The 15463-nt window shown below is 42.8% G+C and overlaps 1 protein-coding gene across 1 annotated transcript in view; it reads right to left on the minus strand.

The window, feature by feature from the left end:
• CLVS2 (clavesin 2) overlaps nucleotides 1–10986 on the minus strand; it is a 59113-nt gene extending 48127 nt beyond the window's left edge. The window contains exon 1 of the mRNA XM_071741030.1: nucleotides 9984–10986. Coding sequence (XP_071597131.1) covers nucleotides 9984–10372 — 389 coding nt within the window. The 5' untranslated portion in view covers nucleotides 10373–10986. The remainder of the gene's footprint in view (nucleotides 1–9983) is intronic.
• Between the last annotated feature and the right edge of the window lie 4477 nt (nucleotides 10987–15463).

Raw genomic sequence — 15463 nt, forward strand, 5'->3', positions numbered from 1 at the left:
AAGCAACACACACTAGGGCTTTGAGGTGTTTCTGGTTAAGAGCAGTAACAACCTTTAAGAGCTACTTAACTGCCTCCTGAGTATATCCAAATTATGTGGTTCAGGAGTAAGCTTGGAACATGGTATTCATTGGTCCTACAATTTTCTATGTTAAATTTGGGGTTACACTGATGCCACCTTCAATGTGTAATTATGTGGCTTTGATATATGCACATAATCTTTTCTTAGATTGATGATCTTGTAAAAGAAGACACAATTCCATACTGCCAACCCCTGCTGAGTATAACTTTTCTTTTTTGAAGCTAAAGCACCTAATACAGGAGCTGAATAGCCTAAATATACGTGATCTTTAGATGGCCATGTAATAGAGCTATTAATCAATTTTCAGTTTACTGGGTTTTTTTGTGTATTTATTTGGGGTCTTTTTAAGTGAATTATGTCGGGGTTTTAAGAGAAATTAAAGTGGTAGTTTAAGTTCTGGGGTTTTTCCCACATTAACTATGTTTTATATCTAAAAACCCCTTTTTAAAAGTGAGATAAATAGCTACTGAAACAGATGCAAATTTGCCAGTCCACACCAGAGTATCAGATGCAGCATTAGAAAGCTAAACCAGAAAATATGAGAAAAGCAAATGTTCCAAGAAGAAAACAAAGAATTAAATCTTCAGTGTTTGTGCAGATAGTTTTAAATAAGACCCTTTAAAAATCTTCCATGATGGCATCAAATACAGAAGTCATTACAAGTCCCTAGAAAAATCTTTACCATACTGCACAGCAAAGAGCACGTGTTCCTATTTAGAAATTAGGTTAAATTACACTGAATTCTACTTGCTTTAATATGAGTGCACTGTTCTGTTATGTACATAACTACATTTTGAAAGTAGCTGCAAAAGTAAATAACACAAACGAAATCCATCTGATTTAGCTGATTCCTCACCAACTAAAACCCAGTGAACTTTCCAAGTATGAACTTCTATGAAAGGGAGTAGAAGAGGACTCTATTAATGTCAGCCTAATACAACTGAACAAGAGGATGTGTCTTCTCCCCAGAAAGCAAAAGGAGAATCACTGTTTTATACAGTTCCTTTCTTAATTCTGGAAATCCTTCCTCTGTTTAGAATTTCATTGGGTTGACTGGGATAAAATTTTTCATATTCACACCTTTTTATTTTTTCTGAGATTTAACTTCTCTTTAAGGCTTCGCTTTTCTGACATCTAAGGTTACAGAAAGTTTGGCATGCTTTCTCTTTTTTGTTAAGATTTTTTCAACTGGAAGAGAAAGCAGCACAAGAAAATATTTCTTTAGTTTCCCTATGGAAATCCTCAAAGTGCTGAAATGCTCTGTTTCCTCTTGTCAGGGAAAATAAGTCCATTTATGCAAATGGAAATTTGTTGTTGGGAGAAAAAAAAACATGCCTTAAAACCAGTTTTGAAGAAAAACATTCAAAACCTGGATCCTTAAAATTCTTAGTTCAACTTGATCATCAAAGAACCGTTAGGCCAGGACACACTTTTTGCAGTAGACACAGTGAAGTAAACCTGGAGGATTTGAAAACCAAGTCTTATGAGGAGCTTCTGAGGGAACTAGGACCATTTAATTTACAGAAAAGAAGGCTGAGGGGAGACCTTATCACTCTCTACAACTACCTGAAAAGAGGTGGTAGTGAGGTGGGGGTCAGTCTCTTTTCCCAAGTAAAAAGTGATAGAACAAGAGGCAATGGCCTCAAGTTGCACCAGTGAGGTGGTTTAGACTGAGTATCAGAAGAAAATTCTTGGAAGGGTTATCAAACACTGGAACAGGCTGCCCAGGGAGGTGGGTGAATCACCACGCCTGGAGGTGTTTAAAAGCCATGTAGACATGGTGCATGGAGAGATGGTTTAGCACCTGACTCAGCAGGGTAAGATTAATGGTTCGACCTGATCTTAAAGGTCTTTTCCAACCAAAAAGTTTCCATGATTCCATGGAGCAGCCTGCCCACCCTAAGGAACCCTTCCCAAGGACACAGGGGCTGGGATAAAGGAGCCCATGTCTTGGCAATAGCACAGTTGAGGCTTCCCTCCTCTCCAGGTAGAGAAGCTCCACTTAGGCCAACCTCTGGACACATGGGGAAAATGCCACCATTACTGCTGAAACCCCTGAATAAGCAAACAACCAAACACCTCCAGCACCTCAGTGCAAAGAGCGACCTGGAGAAAAATTAAATAATTCATTGGCTCTTTCCCAAATGAGTTTGTACATGTATAATGGGATGTATGTAGGGAGTGTTTGGCAGCATGAAGACTATAGATGTGTTTTATGGGCACTGATAAGGTCCTAGTTTACCTAGTGTATTTGCAAACCAGTCCATCTATCCAATGCAAAGCTGGTGCATGGAGAGTGGAGGGCACCTGACCAACATGTGAACTAGAAGTTCCCTGTACAACATGCATTTTGTATGACTACCACCATCAGGATTAAAGAACATGCTTAGCCTGAGGGAGGGTGGCTCACAGAGTTGTGGTCAGGGTTAGGGCTAGGCTCAGATTGCCTCCACATACTTGGTTACCTCCACAAAGTGGACAACATCTCAGAAATACTGTTTTTTTATCACTTCATGAAATTAGATGGAGATACACCAAGTAAGAGGCCTTGCCAGGGGAAACATTGTACTGGGAAGGCAATTACATCAGGTGAGACATAGGGAGAGTAGTTAATGTCACAGTCTGAGGAATATCATCTATCATAGCTCATACAAGAAACAGACATTAGAAATATTAAAATCCTAAAATTAACCTCAACTCCACTTGACATTTATGCTGCCCTATTCAAAGGATCTTGCTCTTCAGAAGAGCTCTATGAAGCAGAAGGCTGCTAAAAATGCCCTACATCCAACCCAAGAAGATGGGTCCCAAGTTTCTGATTTAGATCTCTGATGAGAGATCTAAAGATCTCTAAGGAGTTAAAGGAACCCCATGCCTTGGATTAACAGCTCCCTGGTGGCACAAGGCTACTACAAGTCTGGTGCATTAGACATAAAGACATAAAGATCCTTTGTTTATGAGGCAAATCAGGTCTCTAAGACTGACCAAAAAATGTTTTATAAGTGATGCATACATAGATGTATTCTTGTAATCACAAATACACCTAATTACTTTTTTAAATTATTTAAGTCGACGGGAAAACTCTCAGGCATCAACGAGACCAGGATTTCAGCCACCACAGAGTCACCAGTGGTCGGAGGGCTGGGCTTCCACAATTCTACGACATATTCACCATCACCATAACCCCTGTTAAAGGTTTTCTTAGTGTAAGAAGTACAGTCTACAACAAGAATGCCAATGCTTCATATTTACCCACTAAAAAAGACCAAAGGTTGTCCTCTCAGTGAAAATGAGTCCTGAAGAACACAGTCTAGCTAAAAACAAACAAGAACACTTTCTGCCAGAGGAAAGTGTAGTGAAATGAGGCAACTGCCACTAATTGCCAGACAGTGGGCATGAGCTTGTGTTAAGCTCATGCGCAGTAGGGGCCCGCCCTAATCAGGCACAGGTGGGCTTAACACAAGCTCATGCCCACTGCCTGGCAATTAGTGGCACCTGGTTGCCTCATTTCACTACAGGAAAGTATCAGATTCAACAGATTCAAAGTATTTCCAAGGATTTCTGGGGAAAACAGTCTGGAAGACACTGCTATCAACTCTTGGTAGCACTTCACTATGATCTTTATGGTCTAACACCACATGAAGAGTATTCCAGGACACGTCACTAACAGCCAAGCTTACCCCCTCAAATACCCTTCAGGGCAGTTAGTTGGAAGACAGGAGCTATCCTTCATTCTATAATGGATCTCTTCTCTTTGTTTTGATGCCTTACTTAAGTAAAGTACAGAAAACTAGACAAGAAAGACAAATCCATTAGTGGATATTTAAAGCAGCTTTTACTCTGGACACATGCTGAGGCAAGACAGAAACATAAACCCAGTGTGACAGATGAAATCTTAGCTGGTACAAATGGCAACCTGAGTATTGAAAGTACCAGCTGAACAGCCCAAGCAAATGAAACATTAAAAAAACTACACAGAAGCTTTTACGCAGCACAGTTATTTGCATAGGGACTCATCTTTAATCTACTCCAGCACTGCATTGTACAACATTTCACCTCACTGATAATACTGTTCATGTCAACACCACAATGCACAGACTCTTCCATAAAATACACTCCATCCTTGGCTGGACTTTAGGGAAATTTAAAAGCTATGTGACAAGAAGGTGGAAAAAATTACTCTGGGTTGTGTTGCTGAAACTTTTATTCCACGTTGAAATTACTTTCATATAGAACAAATCAAAAGTTAGAAAAATGAGACGAGCTAATGAGCATGAAATAAAATTGGTCCAAGATGGCTTTGTCTGCCATTCTACTTTAAAGAAAAAAAAATCAACGTATTTTATGATTTTTTTTTTAAGCCTTTAATTTTAAGAGACTACAGTATTCTGAGGGGAAGACACTACTCTTGTTCTTACCAGTCTGTGTTAAGTAACAGGGGACAGCAAGACATTCATTTTTCCCTGGCCCCTGTTTTACTATGACTGCTCTAGGGTTTTCAGGTATGTAGGGCATGCGGAGCCTGATTTCCTGCAGTCCAGGCTCTCCAGAAATAAATCCTTATTTACTTAGGCTAAATTCAGTTTCATTCACTTATTTAAACAGACACTTATGGGACGCATAGTAGCTAGCAAGGTATTACTAATTGCTAGGATAACAGAGAACTCATGGTTAATTTGAATGTATTTAATGCCCTCTATTTATAGAACCATGCTTAATTCAATACAGAGCTTAGAAAACTTTTTCAGCCTAGTTGTTAAGGTGAATAACAAATGTTGGAAATATGTTATCACATATATAATGCCCTCATAAGATTCCCTTTCTATGTGGGTCCCAGCCTGAGTTCACATGATGTGACTGGTGTGCAGACACACTCTGCTACCTGAAAGGCTTGGCAAGTTAATAGCCACACTGACAGTGATTCTTTCAAATGTTTCAGGATGGCTACCACAGCAGCAATGAGCTTTCTAGGATAATGACTCAATGAGGTCTTGATGTGTGAAAAACAGAACAGCTCATCAAACAATTAAATGGGAATCCCACTCTCTCGTAATTTAACAGTGGAAACAATTTCCCCTTTAAAAAAAAGTTATTTGACAGGTTTTTTACGGGACATAAACAGATTCAAAGTATTTCCAAGGATTTCTGGGGAAAACAGTCTGGAAGACACCGCTATCAACTCTTGGTAGCACTTCACTATGATCTTTATGGTCTAAGCATCTTCTTTATGTCCACTGTGATTTCTACCAGGCCAACAGAAAGAGAAGAGGAAGGAAGAATGCAAGGTCTCATGTCAAATTCAGCTGTCAGTTGCTTTCAATATTTTATGTTCTGGATGGTGAGTAGTATCCACTGCACTATATGTTTAACCAGATTTTGGTCCCAGTCAATTCACATTTGGACTGAACAACAGATAAGCTGATTTGGCAGAGTTTCCCTACTATCTCTATCTGCCATCTCCCCCTCAATGTCAAGAAATTTCATTCTGGGAATTAAAACTGAGTGACATGAGTCTGCCTCTCAGTATGCAAACTGTTAACTAGAAGAGATAAATGGTAAGTCTTATTTGCTTGATTTTAAATCACATCTCTCCTGAAGGTCCTAGAATGTATTTTGCACAAAATGTATTTTAATCTCATCACCGTTTGGACATGTAAAGGCTTCTTTCAAATGAGCTCTTGTACCATTGTGGTTTAAAAGAGAAAGCTGGTGAAGCCTCTGAGCCATCATCTTATTTCTAACTTATTGCTCTGGCTTAATATTTTTAGAATTTCAATAAAAAAGAGCCCTCAAGATCATAAAGGAACACCCAAAATGATGCCTCATATTTCCTTTGTTTGACAGCCTGGGTACAGATTTGAATGCTGAAAAGATGGGGGAGTGAGACTTCTCTTACTGGTACTCTTAAACAGTGGCAACATGTTCTGGAGGCCCTTATTCTAAACACAAAAACCATGACCCATGTGTAGAAAATAGAAACTGCTTCACATATTTTAGCAGATTAACTTTTAGGTTCAGACTCAATAGCATCCATTACTCCTCATGTTAGCCTAATGTCTAACAGTCACAGACTCAGGTGAAGATCCAGCTGATCTAAATTCTACATCAGCAATGATTGAAAAGATGCCTAGACACAACAGCCAGTCTAAATACAGGTGGTAACAGGTAGATATGGATACCTGGTGGAAAGCTAGGAAACAAAAAGACAGCACCAAATCAACAGGAGAAACTGTAGAAAAACATTACAATGTTTGCAATAGTTAACAATTATTATTTGAGAGCTATTACTTCCAGACAAAAATTGACTCTATTAACCAGGTATTTTTTTATTGTTAAGATGTTATTCCTGTTAGCATTGCTATGGTTTTTTTGTCCCATTGCCTCCATCACAGCTTAAAAAATACCCTGCCAAATCACCTGTTATTCATAGTGAGCTGAGAAGCAGACCAGCCTCCTAAAATCTAGAGAATTTTCATTTAATGGGAGGAAAAGAAAAGTTTCTAGCACTTCTGCAAATGAAAGCATAGTTCTGAAAGCAAATCAGTGGCCTCTGCCTTTGCCTGCTGTAACTCATCTGTTGCAAGAGCAGAGCTGAGGTAAGGGGTGCAGTGGATTTCCACATTCACTGAGGATGGTGTGAGCTGACTGGGGGACTGTGACACAGAGAGGAATTAGGTATCACTGCACTTTTCTACTGCACTTCTTTATAGCACTTTCTAGGAAAAGTTCTGAGATAATTAATACAGGGAAAGATTTCAAGTAAACAGACTGATTTTCCTAGGAAATTTGTGCACAGGTGCCACAAAACGAACATGCACGACAACAGACCCCTTGCACAGAGCTGCAGTTAGCTGTGCCATTAACTGGAAAAAACTTCCCCAGCTGGACACATGACATATACACCTACAAATCAAATGTTGTTAAAAATCAACAATCTGGAAGCTAATAGGGAAGGCTGATCCCTCCCCGAGTGCTATCCTGGCAGGAATGTCACCTATCTTCCCTTTGCCCATAGCACAGACAGGGCAGGGTCTCACTGAAAAGCTGTTAGGTTACTCTGTGCACTAACCTCCACCTTGTCTTTTTTGGTTTGTTTGTTTTAAATACGTCTGATTTCGTTGTTCAGATGGTAGGACATCTGGTACAGTTTTCAAGTCCTGCATTAATTTAATGATATAACAAACAGTACACATGCTTGTTTTATCATACGATTTTTTTGCCTCCCACACTTTTCTTTCTAATTGGAATCATGTAAATCACAGGCAGACGATGCTATATAAATCATCTGTAGTATCTCTGCTATTCATTTAAATAACAAACTAATTTTTTTTTATTTCTAATTGTTACATGCTGGCCACAATAAGTTGTACACACACAATAAATTTGGAGGCTTGTCGTGCTCTATTAACTGAGTTTATGAAGCATATGAAGAGGTCTTGTTGACAGACTTCAAGAAATAATCCTACCAGTGCTGCTGTATGAGGAGCACTGGTTTACACACTGCAAGATCTCAAGTCAGTTAAGTCATAAGCTTGAGACATGATGCATATCAGCTCTGGAGTAACTTCCAGACACAGTGTTCCCCAGGTTCAATTCTTGAACATGAGATAATGGAAGGCACTAAATTAATTAGAAAAAAAAGTGACCTGGCTCCATTCCCAGGTCTGCCAATGACTTTTCACATGTCTTGGAACAAGCCACTCCCTACAGCTGTGCTTCAGCTCTTTCCCCTTTGTCTGAGTGGTCTGGAAACAATTCCATTGCTCTGGAGGAGAGGCATACAGTGGGCAGGCAGTGCTGAAGAGCAACAAGCACCCAATTGCACACCTGGACATTAGGTACTCTGGTGTACCTAATTGGTACAAATATTATTATTTATGAAATAATGAAAAAGATTACTATGAATTAACTGTTGTGTCAGGTGATCTGAAGTAGTTTAAATATCAGGACACCTAAAATTCAAAAAATAATGCTATTTTTTTTCACATGGCAACAGTTTTTTTAAATACTGCTTTGTCTCTGAATTCAAATTCCTGGTGTTCTTTGGACTAGGAACAAATCATCTGAGAAGTGTGACATAAAGTTGTTTTTTGTTTTTAATTCATGAAAAATAACAGTATCCATTAGGCCAAACTACCTTTAGCATGGGAACTTCTTCATGGCAGATGTATGACTTAATAATAGGCCTAAGCATCCATTTCTTTCTTTCATTTGGGGATTTTTAAGAGTTTGTGGAGCTGTTTTTAAAATAAACAGTTGATCTGGTCCTCACATGAGAAATAAGGAAGGTCCTGATGTGGGAAATGAAGCCCATTCAGACAGTCCTTAGATTCATCATCATTACTTCCTCACTAAGCTTCTTTGGCTCCATTTGCCAGAAAATCCAAGGAGGGAAAGGACAATGGCCCCAGCCCGGTGTTCACCCTCACTTTCTAGTCATTAGGGCAGTTTTGATTTGTGCCAGACAGCTTTCTTTCACTCTCTGGGAACGTATCATGGGCTACCAGGGGCCAGGAAACTCTCTTCATATGCACTATGGATGTGGCCTCCCTGCCCCTGGAGAAGGAAAGCCATGGGGCACCAGCAACCCTCCTGTGGAGACTTATCCCTAGCTGCAACACCAAATGGTGCAGGGAGCTTGTGGGATCACTTCATGCAATGGATACCCACACAGCTGGGTACACTTACCCAAACAAGCACTTAAAGAGCAAGCTTAAGCATGACAGTCCAACAAATTTTAGCCATTCTATCTGCACTGCAAGCTACTGAAGCACACCCCATCTTTCAGAATAGCTGAGCTTGGGATACATGCACTGAGCACTCAGCACTGCCTGTGCCCAGCCTGTGACGACTGCACAAGACACCTTTTGGGTTCATGTAAAGGCAACCAGCAAGTTTTTCTCACTAAGAAGTGCTTCAGATCCTTAACCAGGTCTCAAGCTGGGAACCTAGGAAAGCCATGCAGTGCTCACAGTGAGAGGATTTAGAGTTTACTATTAACGGCTTCACTGGTTTACACTTACTGAAAATCAAGCCAGTTTTGTGGGTGTAATTTTAGATTGAAGCAGAAACTGAGCTGATCACACAGAGTGGTGTATGTAAAATAACATATTGTCACACTGTAGCAAGACAATTGCTAAAAGAAAGGGCCTTAATGGGAGATGGCTCTTGGGTCAGCTTGCTAAGTCATCTTCAGGCTAGACTGCTCCCAGAAAGGCGCAAAAATTGTTCTGAGGACAGCACTAGCCTCTTTCAATTTGTTACTAAACCTTTGTGTGCTTGGATCTTATTATTATGCAGAGAATTCACACTCAAAGCAGCACTACTGGGGAAAAGAAGCGGCTACTCTACCTCCATCCTGAGAGTTCCAGGTGGCTCAGGAAGAGCTTGAGGGATTGGATTCAGAGCATCAGCTTCCTGCACACACAAACTTTTAAGCACAAAAGCCATGATGAATACTTTCATTTTGCACACAGCGTCTCCCACTTTCTCCTCTAGCCCCTGAGCAGCTCTGTGTGTGCTGAAGCAGAAAGCCCAGCACAGGGATCACAACCAGCCTTTGTCAGGGGAGGTAAGCACATCATCTACCATGCCAGCTCACCTTCAGCTGAGGGGAGGCAGGAGGGTGTAAACCTCTTATCAGCCAGTTAAGAGCACTTGAACAGTTCCTACTTCCCTCCGAAAATTCAGAGCCTAAAGGATGGAAAGGCTGAAAAGTCCCTAAGCCACAAAATACGTGTCTTCTTTCTCTTCCTCTGCTTTCCAGGCTTTTGCCCAGCCCCCTGTGAGTAGGGCCGGGTGTGTCCCTGCTGCCCACCAGCCCTCCATCTGCTGTTACAGCTTTTGCTAAGCACTGCCCGTGAAAGGAAGGGGTTAAGGTGTACGAGTGGCCCTGCGCCTACCTGCTCTGGTCCCAGTTGGCAGCAAAGAGGACAAGGATCTTCCTGCCGTAGTGGTCCAGGTTGGCCAGCCCGCCGGGGAAGCCATCCTTCAGAGCCTGCTTGATGCCCGGGTCTGTGGCCTTGAAGCTTTTGAACATGTCCAGGTTCTGCTGGCGATATTCAAAGTACTGGGCCAGGAGGCGAAACGCCTCGAAGTGCTGAAACTTCCTGGCCCGCAGGAACCGCAGGATGAAGGCATCGTCGGTGCGGAGAAAGCCGATGTCCGGCCGGGTGATCACCATGTCCCGCACCTCCTGGATGTCCTGGTGCAAGGTGTCGGGGTTCTCATTCAGCTCCAGCCGAGCTTTCTCCAGAGTCTCCGGGGAGAGACCTGCCTGCAAATGAGTCATGGCGCTGCCCTCCTCCTCCTCTCCTCCTCTGCTGCCTGAGCTCCTCAGCTTCCCGGGCGCTTGCCCCCCGGAGGCGGGGTGCCCCGGCACGGCCGGTCGCCGTTCCCCCGCCCCGCCGGGCCTCGCCCCGCCGCTCCCCGGCCCCGCCGCCGCTGCCAGTCCGGCTGCCGAGAAGCGAGCGGCTGCCAGGCAGCCAGGTCCCGGAGGGGGAGAGCTGGCACCGAGACTGTCCCCGGGCTGCTGGCGGAGGCGCGTTATCTCCCTGACATAGCGCCCTTCCTGCCCCGGGGTCCGACGAGCCGCATCATCCCCGCAGCCGGTTCGCGGAGGCGCCGAAAGCCGCCGGGAGGACGGGGCTGCGAGCTGCCGGCTGCCGCTTGCCGCCCGCCCTCGCCGGTGCCGGTGCCGGTGCGGATCTCAGGCCGGGCTGCAGCGGCAGCGAGGGGGCCCGGCAGCTAGGCAGGGCGAGCGGCTCCCGGGGATGCTCCCCCAGCCCGGGGCTGCCCTCCCCGGAACAGCACCATTTACGTAAAATCAGCGCTCGCCTCGCTTCCGAAGAAGCGTCTCCCTGGATTTAAGGGAGGGTAAGGGAAGAAAAAAAAAAAAAAAGGAAGAAAAAAAATCGAAAAACAAACAAAAACCCCACAAAACAAATAATACTTTTTTAAAATTAAAAAAAAACCAAACACCAGCAACGAGGAGGAGGGTAGCCGATCCGAAGGTACTTCGCCGGTAGCGAAGAGCCTCCCGCTTGCCGGTGCCGATCGCAGGAAGACAAACGGATCCTCGGCCTTGAGGATGCTCTTCCCCCTCCTGCTCCCTCCTCCGCTCCACGCCCCGGCTCCCAGATGGCACCAGCCGGCGCGGGGCTGCCTGCTGCGCGGCCCCGCCTTGACTGACACACACACACACACACACACACACACACACACACACAAACACACGCAGACACACACACACACACACACACACACACACACACACACACAAACACACACACAGGCGCGTCCCCGCCCCGGTGCGCAGCGGTACCTGCCCTCCGCCACCGCGGACCGGCCGCCCCAAACGCCAGGCGAGCCCTTGCCGGGGTTGCACCGCGCACGCCGCCCTCCTCCGCGCTCCCCAGCGCAGCGCAGCACCGGGCCCGGCCCACCCCGGGGATAGGGAGGGGCTGCGGTCGCACCGCGGGTCTCCGCGTTGGGGGGGGGGGTGGGGAGGCGTTGCGCGGAGCCGCGCCGCGGCCTCTTACGCCAGGGCTACGCTGAACAAGATGGTGGTTGCCCTGTAGAGGGGGCGGTGGCCGAGGGGGTTACGGGGGCTGCCTGGAAGCCCCCGCGGAGGGTCCGGTGGGAGTCAGAGCAAGAGCTGGTGTAAATCTTGGGGTCACGCCAGTGTTCATGAAACGTTGTTCATCGAGCAGTGGATTTACTTGCAATCCTCTCTTTTGACTGAATTTCTTACCGTGAAACATTGTGAGGGTAATAACAGGTATAAAATAAAGCAGCTCTCTCAAGTTGCATTGTATTGCAAAGGGCAAAAATATCTTGCTTCTGTGTATTGAATCTTTCAGTGAGAAAAGATGCCTTTTTTTTTTTCCTGCAGGAAAGTTTGATGCCGCAGCCTGCTCCCAAGAAAAGTTCTTTTGACCTTTGAGAGACTGGACCTTTCTGATGCAAATGCACCTGAAAAGCAAGCTTACATGAAAGATATGACAAACACGGGCCAGCCTCTAGCAGATACCTCCTCCTCCTTCCCATAGGAAGAGCAGCTCTTCTGTAGTGCATCGGGCTGCTTTCCCGAGATGACATTGCCAGAGCACACGGGATGGATCACTGGAAAGCCACCAGTCTATATAGAAAGTCTGTATAGAGAAAGTATAGAAAGAAGTCTGTATAGAAAGTGTAGGTGGGGAGGACACCAGCAGGAAGCATAGTATGCATTCTCAGGCCAGTCAAGATGCTCCTAAAAACATTTAAGTGATACTCTGTATTTCGTGCAGAGATGAAATGGGTGACCTCGGCAGCACAGGTCTATGCAGCAAACAGTAGTTAGGTGACAAAATCATTGTTCTGAGGGCTAGGAAAAGTTTTTGGGCTTTTACAGTTTTCTTTTTTTTATAGGGTTTTGCCATTCTTCAACCAGATCTCTTTATGCCAAGTAAGGCTCAAGTTTTACCTATTTCTTTATAGCTGGCTGATCTCAAAATATCTGCAGTATGGACAGCTGGAAGGGTAGACAGAGACACCAGTCCTTGCTGAGCTGGGGTACCAGACCTACAGTGGCCTAGCATAAGGCAGAAATTGTCAGAAGGACCAGTCTGACAGCACGGTCATTGTGGCCCAGCTTTATATCATCTGAATTTCACAATCTGTTTTGAGAAAAGCTTTCTCCTGTAAAGATCTGCAGTCTACCCAAGGACTGAATCACTCTCTGAAAATGCTTATTTCTCGTTGACAGATAAAGTGCCTCTAAATTAGTCCCCTTACATAGCTGTGATTCATCTTGGTTAATAACTTTTCCTTAGTGCAGTTATTGCTCCAGAAATAGTTTGTGGGTTTTTTATTGTTACTATTATTTTCTGTTATTCTTAAATCTTCATTTTCATTTGGTCTTGCTGTCTTCCTCTATCTTATTTCTCTATCACTCAGAGAGACCCTTTGAGAATATCTGTTTCCAGCACCCCTAAGGAACCAATACCAGACTTCTCCTGCCATTATTTTCCATTTCTGATGCTTCTGCTCTGCCTTTTTCACTGCAACTAAGCTAATAAAAGAGTATGTCATGTGACTAGTGCCTTAAATTCACTTGGTGCAAGGCAAGCTGCAGGCATTCAGTGTCTTGCAAAATCAAGTAAATAATATACCGTCTGTGACCTTCAGTAACACATTCCTTAATTTGCTTTATTCTTCTTCTGCAAATGGAAACATAGATGTGTTAAATTTTCTTATGTATAGATGCACTGAACAGAGGATAGAAGTGAGTGAAGAGCTGTCCAAAATTAACAATTTTGAAACTACGTAAAGGGTTAATTATGAAGATTGTTCTTTAAAAAAAAATATTAAGGAAGCATATGGAATTTTATTTCCAAACTGCGTTGTTCCATTTTTTTGTTTTTGGTTGGTTTTTTTTACCATTTTTCTGACTATATTTAAGCTAATCTTCTTACCTTTTTAAAAATAAATAAGCACAGAAAAACTCAGGAAAAAATGTGGAGGAGGGGATAAAAAAAATCTGGAAGCCAAATCAAAGCCATGATCAAAACCAGTTCCATTTCTGTACACTTCCTTTCTAAAGCAAGGTTCAGTCTCCATAAAAAACCATTTAACAACAATTTTTTGGCACATTAAAATTAAATTCTCTGAACATTAACAGGATTTCAAGAAAAAGGTCTTGCAATGAATTGGTGAAACATAGATCAAAGTGCTTTTGTCATGAAGGAGATGGTTTACACAGCTCTTTCCTGAACTATTTAGATGTGGGCACAATGAAGAGTGCTCACAGAATAGTAGCCTGAAGGCAGAGTAGGCCAAAGAACAAGATTTTCTTCATGTGCTACTCAAGCTACAGATGGAGCTTATTATGACAATAACATTTTTTCAGTATTTTGAGATTCTGCATGTAAACACATGCAAGATTTGTTTTAAATATAAATAACTTGGTAGGAGCAATAAAAATGTTTCTGTCATCTATAAGCAGATTTTTCAAACCATTTACATAGTATAATGAAGAAATATGTGTTTTTCAATATGTCACCCTACCTAAGTCATGAGGGGGAAAATGGAGCCACTAATGCTGTTAGATGCAACACACTGATAGCACAGGGTAATTTATTTATTGCTCACATGCACTTTTCCCTCCATAAAACAGTAGGGATGCCTTGACTAAATCCATTATGTAAATCTGAGCATCTTTTCACTTGCACTTACAAACTATTATTTTTCTTTTATAGTCACTTTTGCCTGAACTTACCACAATTAAAATCCAAGCACACAGCAGTCCCATAAACACTGCAATTAGGCACCTGATTTGAAATAAAAATAAAACACAAATAAGACACAAAGGTGTTTTTTGTAGGTGTTTTATATCAGAAGTGCTAACTCGCATTCACAATGAAATTGTTTAAAAGTCAGCAACATACGAGGGCATTCAGGAACAAAAATGTAATACAGGCATAAAACTAAGCAAAATAAATATTAGTTGATGGATAAGGAAATAACAGTATTGAGACCAATGTTGGTACCTCCCTTTCTCTGGAGTGGTTTGAGATTCCAGGCAGTTCTTGCTATAATCTTTGATTTATAGTTATGTATTCCTCCCCATCTTGCTCTGGGTATTTCTTTAGGACAGCTGTGTATATGGCATCAAATTTCTAAAATGCTTTGTCTTATTTAGCTGTGATTTACCTAGAGAGATGAGAACTATGCTTGAAAGAAACATATAAGTAGGAATATACACTCACAGCCATTCGTCTTCAGCCTTTTTTTATGTCAGTGCATATATTTAGGTGTGTCCTCTAAGATACTGAAAAGGGCTAAATAAAACTTTGTCACAAGCACCTAAATGACACCTAAATCAAAAGCAGCTAAAGTCCATGTCTGGGTCCCATTTTCAGAATAAATTTAGAAACTTCACACTTTTGAGAGCATAAGAATGAGCACGGGAAGTCCAAATAAACATCTGGATAGGTTCCTAGTGTGCCTCTACAGTGGCCTTAGAATGGAAGCCTAAGAAACAGTACCATGGTTAGCCTCTTGGACTCCTGCAATATTTTATTCAATGACTTTGAAGTCACACACTGATCACTTAACAAGTTTCCATGTAATAGCTGACACATATAGCATCTGATGTCATGCATGATCTTGTCTCACTGCAAGTGACTGCTAAAACTTCTCAGTTTAAACCTCACTGGAAGCCACGTGAAGTTGAGTATTTGCCTCAGATGTGGTTCTGTAACCAGGTGAGTTATGGGAATGCAGTTGGGTCTGAGCATGGTGGGGATCTATACGTAAGCATATCTGTAGAAAATGTCAGGATTCTTGACCTAGAAACTCCCCTTGTATCTGAAACAAGGTAATTTCTGTTCATTTGTTG

The sequence above is a fragment of the Heliangelus exortis genome, chromosome 3 (assembly GCF_036169615.1).
Source record: "Heliangelus exortis chromosome 3, bHelExo1.hap1, whole genome shotgun sequence".
In the NCBI taxonomy this organism is placed as follows: Eukaryota; Metazoa; Chordata; class Aves; order Apodiformes; family Trochilidae; genus Heliangelus; species Heliangelus exortis.